Source organism: Macaca fascicularis, chromosome 18, assembly GCF_037993035.2.
Source record: "Macaca fascicularis isolate 582-1 chromosome 18, T2T-MFA8v1.1".
Lineage (NCBI taxonomy): Eukaryota > Metazoa > Chordata > Mammalia > Primates > Cercopithecidae > Macaca > Macaca fascicularis.
Genome location: NC_088392.1, coordinates 66,768,319 through 66,782,480, shown reverse-complemented (window position 1 = coordinate 66,782,480; position 14,162 = coordinate 66,768,319). Strand labels below are relative to the sequence as shown.

General features: G+C 37.9%; 1 protein-coding gene across 12 annotated transcripts in view; it reads left to right on the top strand.

Moving 5' to 3' along the window:
• RBBP8 (RB binding protein 8, endonuclease) overlaps positions 1-14,162 on the top strand; it is a 114,903-nt gene that overhangs the window by 76,531 nt on the left and 24,210 nt on the right. For all 12 annotated transcript variants that reach the window (XM_065534016.2, XM_065534022.2, XM_065534019.2 and 9 more), the window contains 6 exons: positions 1,566-1,670; positions 5,897-5,994; positions 7,592-7,704; positions 9,404-10,298; positions 10,380-10,506; positions 13,564-13,652. In XM_065534016.2, coding sequence (XP_065390088.1) covers positions 1,566-1,670; positions 5,897-5,994; positions 7,592-7,704; positions 9,404-10,298; positions 10,380-10,506; positions 13,564-13,652 — 1,427 coding nt within the window. The remainder of the gene's footprint in view (positions 1-1,565; positions 1,671-5,896; positions 5,995-7,591; positions 7,705-9,403; positions 10,299-10,379; positions 10,507-13,563; positions 13,653-14,162) is intronic.

The following is a 14,162-nucleotide window of genomic DNA, read 5'->3' as shown; positions in this document are numbered from 1 at the left end:
TGCCTTTAAACAAAGAAGCAGATCTTATTCTTAAATGTTGGAACACTGGCAGTTTTACCCCATTTTATAAGCCTTTGTATCACCATCTAGTGGAGAACAGAAGAACTGTTAAAAATCCTACACTCAAATAGGAGCTAAGTTAAGATGTAAAATCATAGATCTAAAATGAATATCCGTTGACCTTTTAGTTTGCTATCAGACAGGACATGAATCATTAAAGAAATCACTGCATAATTTAGATCAGGTTTAAATTCATATATAAGGATATCTAGAAAATAATTCTGTATTAGGAAAGTCTTTTGTAACCAATATAAATGCTTCTGGTTTATTTCTTCTTTGTATGACAGCAGCATATAACTATTTAGAAATTTAATTCACTTGCTTTAATCTTGTTCTGATCAGTTTTTACTTGGAATCTGAAATTTAGTTTTAAGATGTACGATAACTTTGAGCCATACAAATGATTTTAAAATAACTTTTAAGGCCGGGCGCGGTGGCTCACACCTGTAATCCAAGCACTTTGGGAGGCCAAGGTGGGCGGATCACGAGGTCAGGAGATCGAGACCATCCTGGCTAACATGGTGAAACCACGTCTCTACTAAAAATATAAAAAATTAGCTGGTCGTGGTGGCACACGCATGTAGTACCGGCTACTCGGGAGGCTGAAGCAGGAGAATCGCTGGAACCCAGGAGACGGAGGTTGCAGTGAGCTGAGATCATGCCACTGCATTCCAGCCTGTGCAACAGAGCGAGACTCCATCTCAAAATAATAATAACAATAATAATAATAATGTAATTTAAAATGCTTTAATGACTAATTAGTCCTGTTCTCTAACTTCCCTTGCTTACTTATTGTAAGGTTTATAATGCTTTTTAATATTATTCTCAAGTTACAAATAGTAAAACTGTTTTACTTTACTTTGTCCTTATTTTGGTTCTCTTTGAACTAAATCTTTAAATATTGGAGTGATTTCTGATAACACATGCTTCAGAGTTTCCTTCCTGGAAATAAAAACTCTAAAAGATCATGGAGATAAATGATATAGTATACATTAGATGCTTAATCATTTGTTTATTGATTGATTATTTCAGATAGGGTCTTACTCTATCATGCAGGATGGAGTACTGTGGTGTGATCTGTAGCTTAATGTAGCCTGGAACTTTTAGGCTCAAGAGATCCTCCTGCCTCAGCCTCCCAAGGCGCTGGGATTACAGTCATGAGCCACTGTGCCCAGCCCAGTATACCTTTTTAAATTAACCTGCTGATGTGTAACAAATAAAAAAAGAAAAGTAACACTAAAATGTTACTACTCTGGGCAGTTTGGGTCAGAAGAAGCTGTCTGTTCTAGTCCCCTCTCTCCCAATGTCTTAACTTAAACTGCTTTGTTTCTTAGTGAAATTAAAGGAGCTTACTTCTTAGAATACAATAATTAGGTCAATAAAATGGTACTTGTATTTAAATACAGATAATACATTAAAATTTTAAATATGAATAAATAAAAATAATTTGATAATACTTTTCATCATTGTTTATTATGTAATCTCTTATTTTTTTCTCCCCTTAGAATTGAGAAAAGTTTCCAAGTCTTCAACTCATCCACAACATAATCCTAATGAAAATGAAATTCTAGTAGCTGACACTTATGACCAAAGTCAACCTCCAATGGCCAGTAAGCAAGATACTGAGATTACTTTACAAGTTTAAATTGTGGTTATTGGTGGGTAAGAGTGACCCACAGTCTAACTTAGACAATATTTTAAAGGTATTTTCCGTATAATTTTGTTTATATTACTAGTTTACTATCTTTTTCATATTGGAAAGTAATGTTATCCTATTAGTTCATATAAATATCCCTAATGATATTAATATAAATTACTAATAATTTTAAGTAAAGAAGGCTTTACTGTAATTTACTTATTTGTTCAACAAATATTTAAGCATCTGTTGTATACCAGGCACTAAATAAAACAAAGCCCTTGTCCTCATGGAGCTTATGATCTAGTTGAGGGAGAAATAAAATTTATGTCAGATAGAAGCAAGTGCTCTGAAGAAAAGTAAAGCAGGGTAAGAAGGGATATTAGAAAGCCTCACTGGTAAAGTGTCGTTTGCATAAGGACTGAGGGAGGGAAGTGAGTCACGTGGCTATCTGGGAGACGGGCACCCAGGCAGAGAGATTTGCAAGCCCAGAGGCCTTGCAGTGAAGATGGCATTTGGTTTGTTTGAGGAACATTAAGGAACCCTGTGTGGCTGGAGCAGAGTGAGTGAAGGGGAGATTGGTTTGGACAAAAGGAAAAATAGAGTTACCATTTACTGAGATGGAAGAGACTGGGAGCCACAGGTGTATAGGTTGGGGCAGGGGTGAGTAGAAATTAGAAGTTTCGTTTTGGGAATATTCCATTTGAAATGCAAACTCAACATTCAGGTAGAGTTTGGATTCGTGAGTAGATGTGAGTTAGAATTTAGAGAAGTTTAGGATGGAGACACATGGAAGTTGTCAGCATGTAGATGGCATCTAAGCCATAAAACTAAATGAGATTACCAAGCAAGTGATAATAGAAGGGAATGAGAAGTCCAAGTACTGAGCCTTGAGGAACTTCATTACGTAAAGCCATGATTTTCAACTTTTCTTTTGTTGAAGAACCCCCACCCCAGCTTTTTTAGACATTTCCCCCTCCCCCCAATCCCTTCCCTACTGGAGTTTTAGTACTACAGATATACTGTATATCTGTTTAAGTGATACGTGTATGCATGTATGTCTGTGCTTTATACATAGTAAGGTTTTTTTTGCTCCCACCTGCCCCAAACCATTTTTACTCCCTTAGAGAAAAGATTGTAGCTGTTGAGGTTGTGAAAATGAGTAGGAACCAACAAAACAGAGAAGGAGCTGCCAATGAGATAGGAAAACTAAAAATGATGTCCTTTAAGCCAAGTGGAGAGAGGACGAAGGGGTGGTCAACTGTGTTTAACAATGCTAATAAGTCAAGTAAGATGAAGACTTCTTAGAATTGACCATGGGATTTGGTTGCATGGAGATCACTGAGTGTTGAACTAGTGACATGATAAAAACTGTTAAGGTGTAATATTGACCATCTGAGATCTGTCTCATGTTCAAAGGAAGCTAAGGACAGAGAAAGTGGAAAGAGCACATACAAACAAGTCTTCCAAGACTTGACAGTCAAGAGGAGGAGAGAACAGGACAGTGGCTAAAGAAGAACATGAGTCAAGGGATGATTTTTTCAAGATGGAATATTATAGCATGATTAGCACATATTTATGTTGATAGGATGATCAAGTAAAGAGGAGAAAATTAATAATTCTGGAGAAAGAGGGAACAATTGCTACATCCTTAAAAAGGTCAGAGGAGATGAGATCCAGAGCCCAGTTGTAAGGGTTGGTCAAGGTTAATCTCTTATTCATTTTATAATAGTATAAAAGTTACATTCTGAAAGCTACAAATCATTTTATATTAACATGTGTGTCTGTTTGTCTGTCCATGAGTATGTGTGCATGTGCATGGAGGCTCCGGGTCCTCGGGATATAACACTGAGGTGCTAGGGATATAACACTGAGTGCAGCAGATCCTTGCTTCTCAGCTCTCTAGAACCAATTCTCTTCTGTTGCTGCCAGGTCTTTGCTCCATTATTTGTCCTGTCTTCCTTATACAGTATCTGCAGCTTCTCTGCTGTCATTTTTAAGTATATACACATATATGTTATCTTCCATCTTTAAAAAATAACCCCACTTTTAATAATCTCCACCTTTAGCTACAGCTTCTCTTCAGAGGTGAAAAAGTATTAAAGTCTATATTCAGTATCTCTACTTTCCTAATTCGCATTCACTCCAACTCACTGTAATATGGATTCTACTCCCACCCCCACCCGCAAGAGAGGAAGAGAGAGGGAAGGGGGAGGGAAGGAGGAAAGGAGGGGAGAGAAAAGTGCTAGAGGAGCAGGGTATAGGGGAAGGGAGGGAGACTTACAGGGGTTGAAGAGAGGAGAATGCGTTCACAAACCCTTTGTTACTGCTTACACTTGAACTGCTTCTGACTGTAAATGTCATCAGTGTTGCTGTTCTCCAAAATATGTGGTACTGTGCCTGTTCTATTTCTGTCTCTCTCTTTCTCTCTTTTTTTTTTTTTTTTTTTTTTTTTTTTTGAGACCAGGTCTCTCTCTGTCACCCAGGCTGGAGTGCAGTGGCACAAACACAGCTCACTGCAGCCTCAACCTCCCAGGCTCAAGTAATCCTCCCACCTCAGCCCCCCAAGTAGCTGAGACTACAGGCACACACCACCATGTCTGGCTAATATTTGTATTTTTGTAGAACAGGGTTTCACCATGTTGCCAAGGCTGGTCTCGCTCTCCTAAGCTCAAGTGATCCACCTGCTTCGGCCTGCCAAAGTGTTGGGATTACAGGCGTGAACCGCTGTACCTGGCCTCACTTTCTATCTCTTCCTGGAGGAACGTCACCTAGAGTCAGTAGTCTTCTCTCATTCATATGCTAATAAATCCCAAACCGGTATCTCTGTCCAACTTTTTTCCTGGATTCCCAACCCGTGTATCTACCTGCTTTTGGATATCTCTACAGGGATATCCTTCAATTTCAGCATGTCTACAGTTGACACTTAACCTGTCAAACTAACTCTTTATCCTTGCATTTGCAATCTCAGTGAATGACACTATACATGCCTCTTTGAGTCATCCTAGATTTCTGCTTCATCTGTTTTTTCTCAACAGCCTCTAAGTTTTACTGATTCTACCTCCTACATATCTGTTTTACATATTCTTCTGTGCCCCTATTATACTAGTTTAGGCTACTAACATCTCTCATCAAGACAACATGTTCTAGTAATCTAATTAGTCCTCTTGCCTATTAGTGATTGCTTCTTGCCTAGTGAGTGTCACAGCCACAAATACCTTTTCAGCCCACACATTGCATTTGTTTTATTTAAAACTCTTAGACATCTCTTCATTGTCTACGGGATAAATTTGAAACTCCTTAGCATAATCTGACCCCTAACCAACCTAACTGGGTTCATGTCCTACTCCCATCTTCTGCAGTTTGACTTCTGGCAGTCAAACCACGCATAGCAAACCCCAAACAAGCAATTTTATTTCACTTATCTAGACCCTTAATTATACCTAGAATTCTTTCTGTCCCAGTCCAGTTAACTTGACATATTCTTCCTTCTCTCGAGTCAGCTTAAGCATCACTTATAACTTTCCTTGATTTCCCAAGAGATTTAGAAGTCCTTATTCTATGTTTGAATCACCCCTTTTATGTACCTTTATTGTAATATGTTTATCACATTCTGTTGCAATTCTCTTTTTACCTTGCAACTGTATAAGCTCCTTGAGAACAAGAACTTTTCTTTTCATCTAGTGCTTAGCACAATACCTGGAACATAATAAGTGCTCCATAAATATTTGAGTTAAACCTTTATAAAATACTAGAACATAGGTGATTTATGAATATGTGTTATCTTAACCTGAAACATGGCAGTGCTGACAACCTCACTTACAAAGTAGGTTTTCATGAAAGATACCGTACATACAGTTTGATATTCATGCTGTAACGTAAGTCACAATAATTCCACTGTAAATCCATTTTATGATTTTTTTCCCCAGTGGCAATAAGAAAAATTACCTATTACATTCAGTTCATTTAGGAAAAACATAAAATTTACTTGGAAAATTTTAGCATGCATGGACCTGCAACTTATTGCCATTTATGGTAGGTATATTGGACTTCTTGCACAGAGTTTTAAAATGGGTCTAGTGCCATCTTACAAACTATGAGCCTTTTCCTTTCTCTTTTGTCATTTTAATATGTCTAGCTTCTACAGTTTTGTAAAGTTGGTTTTATTATTTATTAAAATGGTTTATTATTTATTCTTAGAAACACATGGAACAAGCAGCTGTACCCCTGATAAGTCATCTTTTAATTTAGCTACAGTTGTCGCTGAAACACTTGGACTTGGTGTTCAGGAAGAATCTGTAAGTAATTGTTTAGTTTGGCAATAACATGAATTAATTTTATATCTTTTTAGGTCAGTTCTTAGAGAATTAAGCAAGAGAATTATTTTATCTAAAGATCTTGAGTAAAGGCCTAAAACAAAACTTATGTTGTTAGAAAGTCCTATTTCTGTTGTCCAGCCCAGCAGTCTCAGAAATCTAGAATCTAGAATTCTTGGGATATGGGTTGAGTCAAAATTTAGGGGAGTAATCACGGCATAGAGATTTTGTCAACTTTCTTCACTTCCCCCTCTCTCATGCCCCCTCCTTGCCCTCATCTAAGAGATAGACCTAAACCTTTAGGTTGATTTCAGAATTGTTGTTTTGTTTGTTTTATTTTTTAGAGATAGGGTCTCACTGTGTTGCCCAGACTGGAGTGCATGTCTATTCACAAACACAATCATAGAGCACTATAGCCTCAAACTCCTGACCTCAAGTGATCCTCGCATCTCAGCCTCCCAAATAGCTGGGACTACAGACATATACCACCATGCTCAGCTAATTATTTTTGTAGAGATAGGGGTCTCAACTGTGTTGCTCAGACAGCTCTCAGACACCTGGCCTCAAGAGATCCTCCTGCTCAAAGTGTTGTTGAGATTACAGATATGAGTCACCACATCCAGCTGTACTCTTATTAAGTTGTCTTGCTGTTGAATTTCTAAAACTTGAATTGGTTTTTCATTACATATGGATTTGTTTGTCCTTTCTAGTTTTAAATTCATTCTTAAATGATAATGGGTAGTTTTTAACCTTTGAACTTTGAATGCGTTTTAATACTTTCTAATTCCCTCCTACCCATAAACCTGGCAAGTCATAGCTTAGACACCAAATAGATCGAGGGAGCTGAAATCTAATGACTTGCTGCTCAACGTGTGATCCATGGGCCAACAGCATCTGCATCACTTTTGAAGTTTGGTGGAGATGCAGAATCTCAGACCTACTGAACTTGCATTAACAGGATCTCCAGTTGACTTGTATGCATGTTAAAGATTGAGAAGCACTGTTCTGTAAAGGATTATTTTAAATTCATCTCCTATCAGTATGAATAATTATCTCTATTCCCTTCTGCACATCTTAATGTTGTTTTTTGGAATTGGAGTTTTATATGCAAGTAGTAGAATATACTTATGTAAGACACTGATGCTTTTCTCTTTAAACTTAGAATGTGCTTCATATTTTTCATTGTGGTGAAATTAACAATCATTTTGAAGTGTACAACTCTATGATATTTAGTACATTCACAATACTATGCAGCTATCACTTCTATTCAGTTCCAAAGCATTTTTATCACCTTCAAAGAAAACCTCATACCCATTAATCGTGTATCCCCATTCTCCTCACCTCATTCTTCCACCTCCCACTTGCATCCTCTGGCAACTACCAATCTGCTTTCTGTCCCTATAGATTTGCCTATTCTGAATATTTCATATAAATGGAATCATACGTTATATGGCCTTTGTCTGGCTTCTTAGTATATTTTTGAGGTTCATCTGCATCGTAACATATATCAGTACTTCATCCCTTTTTAAGAATGAACAAATCCCATTACATGGGTGTGCTTCCTATTTTACTCTTGAAGGAAACTCAAGGTCCCATGAGCCCCCTTGGTGATGAGCTCTACCACTGTCTGGAAGGAGATCACAAGAAACAGCCTTTTGAGGAATCTACAAGAAATACTGAAGATAGTTTAAGGTAATCACGGGCACATTGGTGAAAACTTACAAGCTATTGGTGAGATCCCATTACAATGAATTCCATATAATTAAACCATTTCTCTCCTTCAACATATAGTTGGTTATTCTGGTTATATACATTTTTACTTTAAAAATTGTCTCCCTAGTTTCTGACCAATTGAAAGCTTTTTTGCATTACAGTAGAAAGGTGGATATCATTTTTAGCTACTTTCTGTGTTTCTGTCAAGCAGTACTTGTTCCCAGTACTTGTCACTCTGCTCCTTTAAAGAGCCAGTCATCCCTTTGGGGTTTATATTTCCAAAAACTGGATGTTCTACAAAATGCATCTAGAAGCTTGGATGAGCTTCCAAGATTGTATTGCATCTCATTTTTACTAATTTCAGAATATCTATTAACTAATAATACAGCCATTCCATGATTATCAGTGGGGGATTAGTTATAGGACCCCCTCCCCCGTGGGTACCAAAATCCAAAGATGCTCAAGACCGTTACATAAAATGGCCATCATTATTGCGTATAACCTGTGCACATCCTCCTGTATATTTTATGTAATTTCCAGATTAGTTATAACACCTAATACAATGCTTACCTATCAGTCCATTTGCAAAGATTCAACATAGTACTTGGCACATGGAAAATTCAAGTTTTGCCTTTTGGAATGTTGTGAAATTTGGATTTTTTACCCAAATTATTTTCTAGCCACATGGTTGAATCTATAGATGCAGAACCCACAGATAAGGAGGGCCACTGTACCTGTATTTATGTAGCATTTTGCTTTTTAAAAGAGCTTTCGGTTTTTAGATATATAGATAGATATGTATATCACAGTCTGTCATCTTAGTAACTGATGAAAGTAGATTTTGTTACCCTCATTTTTTGGTTTATTTTACAGATTACAAAAATGCAGCTCCAAAAAGGTTAGATGTCTTGTTTAAGGCCATATAGCTATTTAAGTGGTAGAGCCAGAGATCTCACCCAGCCCACATCTTCAAACTTAAACTTACTGCTCTTTCTACGGATATTTCCTCTGCTAGAGACAGGCTGAATCTTAATTTATGTTGAATTCTATAGTGTAAGAATTTTGTTTCTTGGAGTTACTCATGATAAAATTTCATAACAAAAGAACTTAGGTTCTCAGTGGAATTTATTAAAATATGATTTTTGTTTGTTTGTTTGTTTCTTGAGACAGAGTCTCACTCTGTCATCCAGGCTTGGCTCACTGCAACCTCTGCCTCCCAGGTTCAAGTGATTCTCATGCCTTAGCCACCTGAGTAGCTGGGATTACTGGCGTGTGCCACCACACCTGGCTAATTTTTGTATTTTCAGTAGAGACGGAGTTTCACCATGTTAGCTAGGCTGGCCTCGAACTTCTGGCCTCAAGTGATCTGCCCACCTCAGCCTCCCAAAGTGCTAGGATTTACAGGCATGAGCCACCGTGCCTGGCAAAAGATGATTTTTTGTATAATAAAGTGATTTAAAGTACTTAGGAAAAATTTTTTAAATATGAATATTATGATATTGAGAAATACTTCCTATGTCATTTTTCTCTGCTTTTCCCCTTCTCTTTTGTCATCTAAATGAAGAGAAGCCGAAAGCTCTACCTTGTCTTAAATTTTGGTTAATCATTTGCCTCTAAGAGGTAGATAAGACCTTACTGTTAATTCTGTATTAAAAAGTTGTTATCACTCTTTATTTAGATTTTCAGATTCTGCTTCAAAGACTCCTCCTCAAGAAGAATTACCTACTCGAGTGTCATCTCCTGTATTTGGAGCTACCTCTAGTATCAAAAGTGGTTTAGATTTGAATACAAGTTTGTCCCCTTCTCTTTTACAGCCTGGGGAAAAAAAACATCTGAAAACACTCCCTTTTAGCAACACTTGTGTATCTAGATTAGAGAAAACTAGATCAAAATCTGAAGATAGTGCCCTTTTCACACATCAGAGTCTTGGGTCTGAAGTGAACAAGATCATTATCCAGTCATCGTCTAATAAACAGATACTTATAAATAAAAATGTAAGTGAATCCATAGGTGAGAAGGGTAGGACTGAGTACGTTAAAGATTCTAACTCCGATAAACATTTGGAGCCCCTGAAATCATTGGGAGGCCGAACATCCAAAAGGAAGAAAACTGAGGAAGAAAGTGAACATGAAGTAAGCTGCCCCCAAGCTTCTTTTGATAAAGAAAATGCTTTCCCTTTTCCAATGGATAATCAGTTTTCCATGAATGGAGACTCTCTGATGGATAAACCTCTGGATCTGTCTGATAGATTTTCAGCTATTCAGCGTCAAGAGAAAAGCCAAGGAAGTGAGACTTCTAAAAACAAATTTAGGCAAGTGACTCTTTATGAGGCTTTGAAGACCATTCCAAAGGGCTTTTCCTCAAGCCGTAAGGCCTCGGATGGCAACTGCATGTTGCCCAAAGATTCCCCAGAGGAACCCTGTTTACAGGAATGCATCATCCTTCAGCCCTTGAGTAAATTCTCTCCAGACAGTAAACCAGCATTACAGATAAAAGAAGAAAATGCTGTCTTCAAAATTCCTCTACGTCCACGTGAAAGTTTGGAGACTGAGAATGTTTTAGATGACGTGAAGGTTTGTGTTAAATGTTCAAGGATTTTGATTAAAATGGTAGCTTGTGATTTCATTTAGAGCTAACAGTTATTTGTGTTTTAGGGTGCTGGTTCTCATGAGCCATTAAAAATACAAACCAGGTCAGTCCATGGAGGATGTGAACTTGCATCAGTTCTTCAGTTAAATCCATGTAGAACTGGTAAAATAAAGTCTCTACAAAACAACCAAGGTGTGTACACTGTAAACAGGATCTCCACTTTTTTAATGACTTTAAACTGAATGTCATTATTTACTTTTTTAAATGGATTGAATTGTTTTGGAAAAAAACTTACTTCTTCCTTCATGTGTCTGTATTTATAGGACGATTCTCACATTTTACCGGTGATTTTTCTGTTCTTATGCTTTTTGAAAAAAATGAATTGAGATCTTTTGATACCTACTTTTATATATGATTTTGTAAATTTACTTATTTTATATAGTTTATTTTCTTTACAAAAGTTTTAACAAATTTAAACTGTATAGAATTTTTAAAAATAAAAATTAGAATGTTCATTATCTAAACTTTGTTCGTTACCCCATAGGACATTTGTCATTTTTCTTTGCATTTACACGTATATCTGTAAACATATTCATGTATATACTTACTTTTTTTTTTTTTTTTTTTTTGAGACGGAGTCTCGCTCTGTGCAGTGGTGCAATCTTGGCTCACTGCAAGCTCTGCCTCCCGGGTTCACACCATTCTCCTGCCTCAGCTGCCTGAGTAGCTGGGACTACAGGCGCCCACCAGCACGCCTGGCTAATTTTTTTTTTTTTTGGTATTTTTAGTAGAGACGGGGTTTCACTGTGTTAGCCAGGATGGTCTGGCTCCCCCGACCTCGTGATCTGCTGCCTTCAGCCTCCCAAAGTGCTGAGATTACAGGCCTGAGCCACCGCGCCCAGCCACTTACATATGTTTTTAAACTCCTTTAAAAACATTGTTGACCTGGCATGGTCGCTCACACCTGTAATCTCAGCACTTTGGGAGGCCGTGGCAGGCAGATCACGAGGTCAGGAGAGCGAGACCATCCTGGCTAACATGGTGAAACGCCGTCTCCTAAAAATACAAAAAATAAGCCAGGCGTGGTGGCAGGCACCTGTAGTCCCAGCTACTTGGCAGGCTGAGGCAGGAGAATGGCGTGAACCCAGGAGGCGGAGCTTGCAGTGAGCCAAGATGGTGCTACTGCACTGCACTCTAGCCTGGGTGACAGAGCGAGACTCCATCTCAAAAAAAAAAATTGTTTGCCCTAAGGTATATAGGTATCTTTTCATAATTTTGCTATCTTTTATTAATATTATTATTATTATTTGAGATAGGGTCTCACTTTGTCACCCAGACTGGTGTGCAGTGGCATGATCACGGCTCACTTGCAGCATTGACCTCCAAGGCTCAGGTGGATCCTCCCATCTCAGCCTCCTGGATAGCTCGGACTACAAGCATGCACCACCACACCCAAATGATTTTTTTATTTTTTGAAGAGACAGGGTTTCACCATGTTGCCCAGGTTGGTCTCGAACTGCTGGACTCAAGCCATCTGCCTGCCTTGGCCTCCCAAAGTGCTGGGATTACAGGTGTGAACCACCCACGCCCAGCCTGCTACCTTTAAAAAAGTAATTCTTTCTTTTTTTGAGCCACCAAACATTTCTATAGTTCAAGTGCAGTATTTTTTCTTGTATTCTTAATTGGCAAGTTATTCCTTTATTCTGGGTTTATTTTCCCTTTTTCCTGAAACACAATCATTAGTTGTTTTTCTAGTAAGTGTTTTAGTCTCTATATGAAAACATTTTTTTCACTATCATTCATGATTTTTTTGAGCTTTTTTTTATTTTTTTCATGGTTGTTCTAGGGATTACAGTATACCTACTTAGCATTTTACAGTCTACTTGGAGTTAATGTACCACTTCATCTTCTGTAACTACACTTTATGTAGTTCCTGTGTATTATATCTACATACATTGAAAACCCCACCAGACAATGTTATAGTTTTCAATTTTAAAAATATTTTAATTGAAATACAAATCACATACCATAAAAATCACCCACTAAAATGTTGAATTCTGTGGTTTGATATACCCACAGAGTTGTACAACCATCACTGTAGTCTAGGTTTAGAACATTTTCATCACTTTCCTTCCCCATATCCCCTCCGTAGTCCTAGGCACCGTGAATCTACTTTCTCTCTTGTAGACTTGCCTATTCTGGAGTTTTCATATAAATGGAATCATTTAATATATGATCTTTTGTTACTTCTTTCCCTTGGCATGATGTTTTCAGTTATCTGTTACAGCATATATCAACATTTTATTTCTTTTTATTGGATAACTTTTTTTTATTATATAAGTATACCATATTTTAGGCATTTATTAGTTGACATTTAAGTTGCCGCTTTTTTGCTGTTATGAACTATGCTGCTATGAACATTTGCATACAGGTTTTTGTGTGGATGTATGTTTTCATTTTTCTTGGATTATACCTAGGAATGGAACTGTTGGACCATATACCAATTCTACATTTTACCTTTTGAAGGACTGCCTATTTTCCAAAGCAGCTACACCGTTTCACATTTCCATCAGCAGTATGTGAGGGTTTCAGTATCTCCACATCCTCACTAGCACTTGTTATAGCTTTTTGATTTTTGCCATCTCGTGGTTTTGGTTTGCATTTCCTCGATGGCTAATGATGTTGAGCATCCTTTCATGTTTATTGGCAATTTGTGTATCTTCTTTGGAGAACTGTCTGTTTAGATCCTTTGCCCATCTTTAATCGGGATATTTGTCTTTTCATTGAGCTGGGAGAGTTCTTTTTTTTTTTTTTTTGAGACGGAGTCTCGCTCTGTCGCCCAGGCTGGAGTGCAGTAGCGCGATCTCCAGTCACTGCAGGCTCTGCCTCCCGGGTTCATGCCATTCTCCTGCCTCAGCCTCACATGTAGCTGGGACTACAGGCACCCGCCACCGTGCCCGGCTAATTTTTTTTTTGTATTTTTCATAGAGACGGGGTTTCACCGTGTTAGCCAGGATGGCCTCGATCTCCTGACCTCGTGATCCACCCGTCTCGGCCTCCCAAAGTGCTGGGATTACAGGCGTGAGCCACCGCGCCTGGCCGAGAGTTCTTTATATATCTTAGATATAAGTCCTGTACCAGACATATGATTTGCAAAAATTTTATATTCTTTAGGTCTCATAATATTTTAAAGTGATGAGAATTTTTGAAATCAGTTTTTTAATTGCTTGCTCTTTCCCTTTACCTAAGATGTATCCTTTGAAAATATCCAGTGGAGTATAGATCCGGGAGCAGACCTTTCTCAGTATAAAATGGATGTTACTGTAATAGATACAAAGGTAAGTTAAAAAGTAAAACCAAAACTCATTTGACTCTTGTTCTAATGAGGTGTTAGTCAACCTTCTCTCGTGACTCACTCTATCACCTTAAGATAGTCAGATACCTCTTAAAACCTACATGTATTTATGCAGAAAATTAAGAAATAAAAATGCTTATTCTTCTAACTTTATGGTATTTTTTAAAGGATAGTAATACTTTCTGACTTTAAAGGGCTTTGCTGAAAAATATTAATATAGTAATACAGTTTTTAAAAGAATGCAGTGGCCAGGCGCGGTGGCTCATACCTGTAATCCCAACACTCTGGGAGGTTGAAGAGAGAGAATCACTTGAAGCCAGGAATTCGAGACCAGCCTGGGCAACATAACAAGGCCCTGTCTCTACAGGAAATTTTAAAATTAGCTGGGCATGGTATTGCATACGTATAGTCCTAGCTTCTTGGGAGGCTGAGGTTGGGAGGATACCTTGAACCCAGGAATTCAAGGCTGCAGTGAGGTATGATCATACCACTG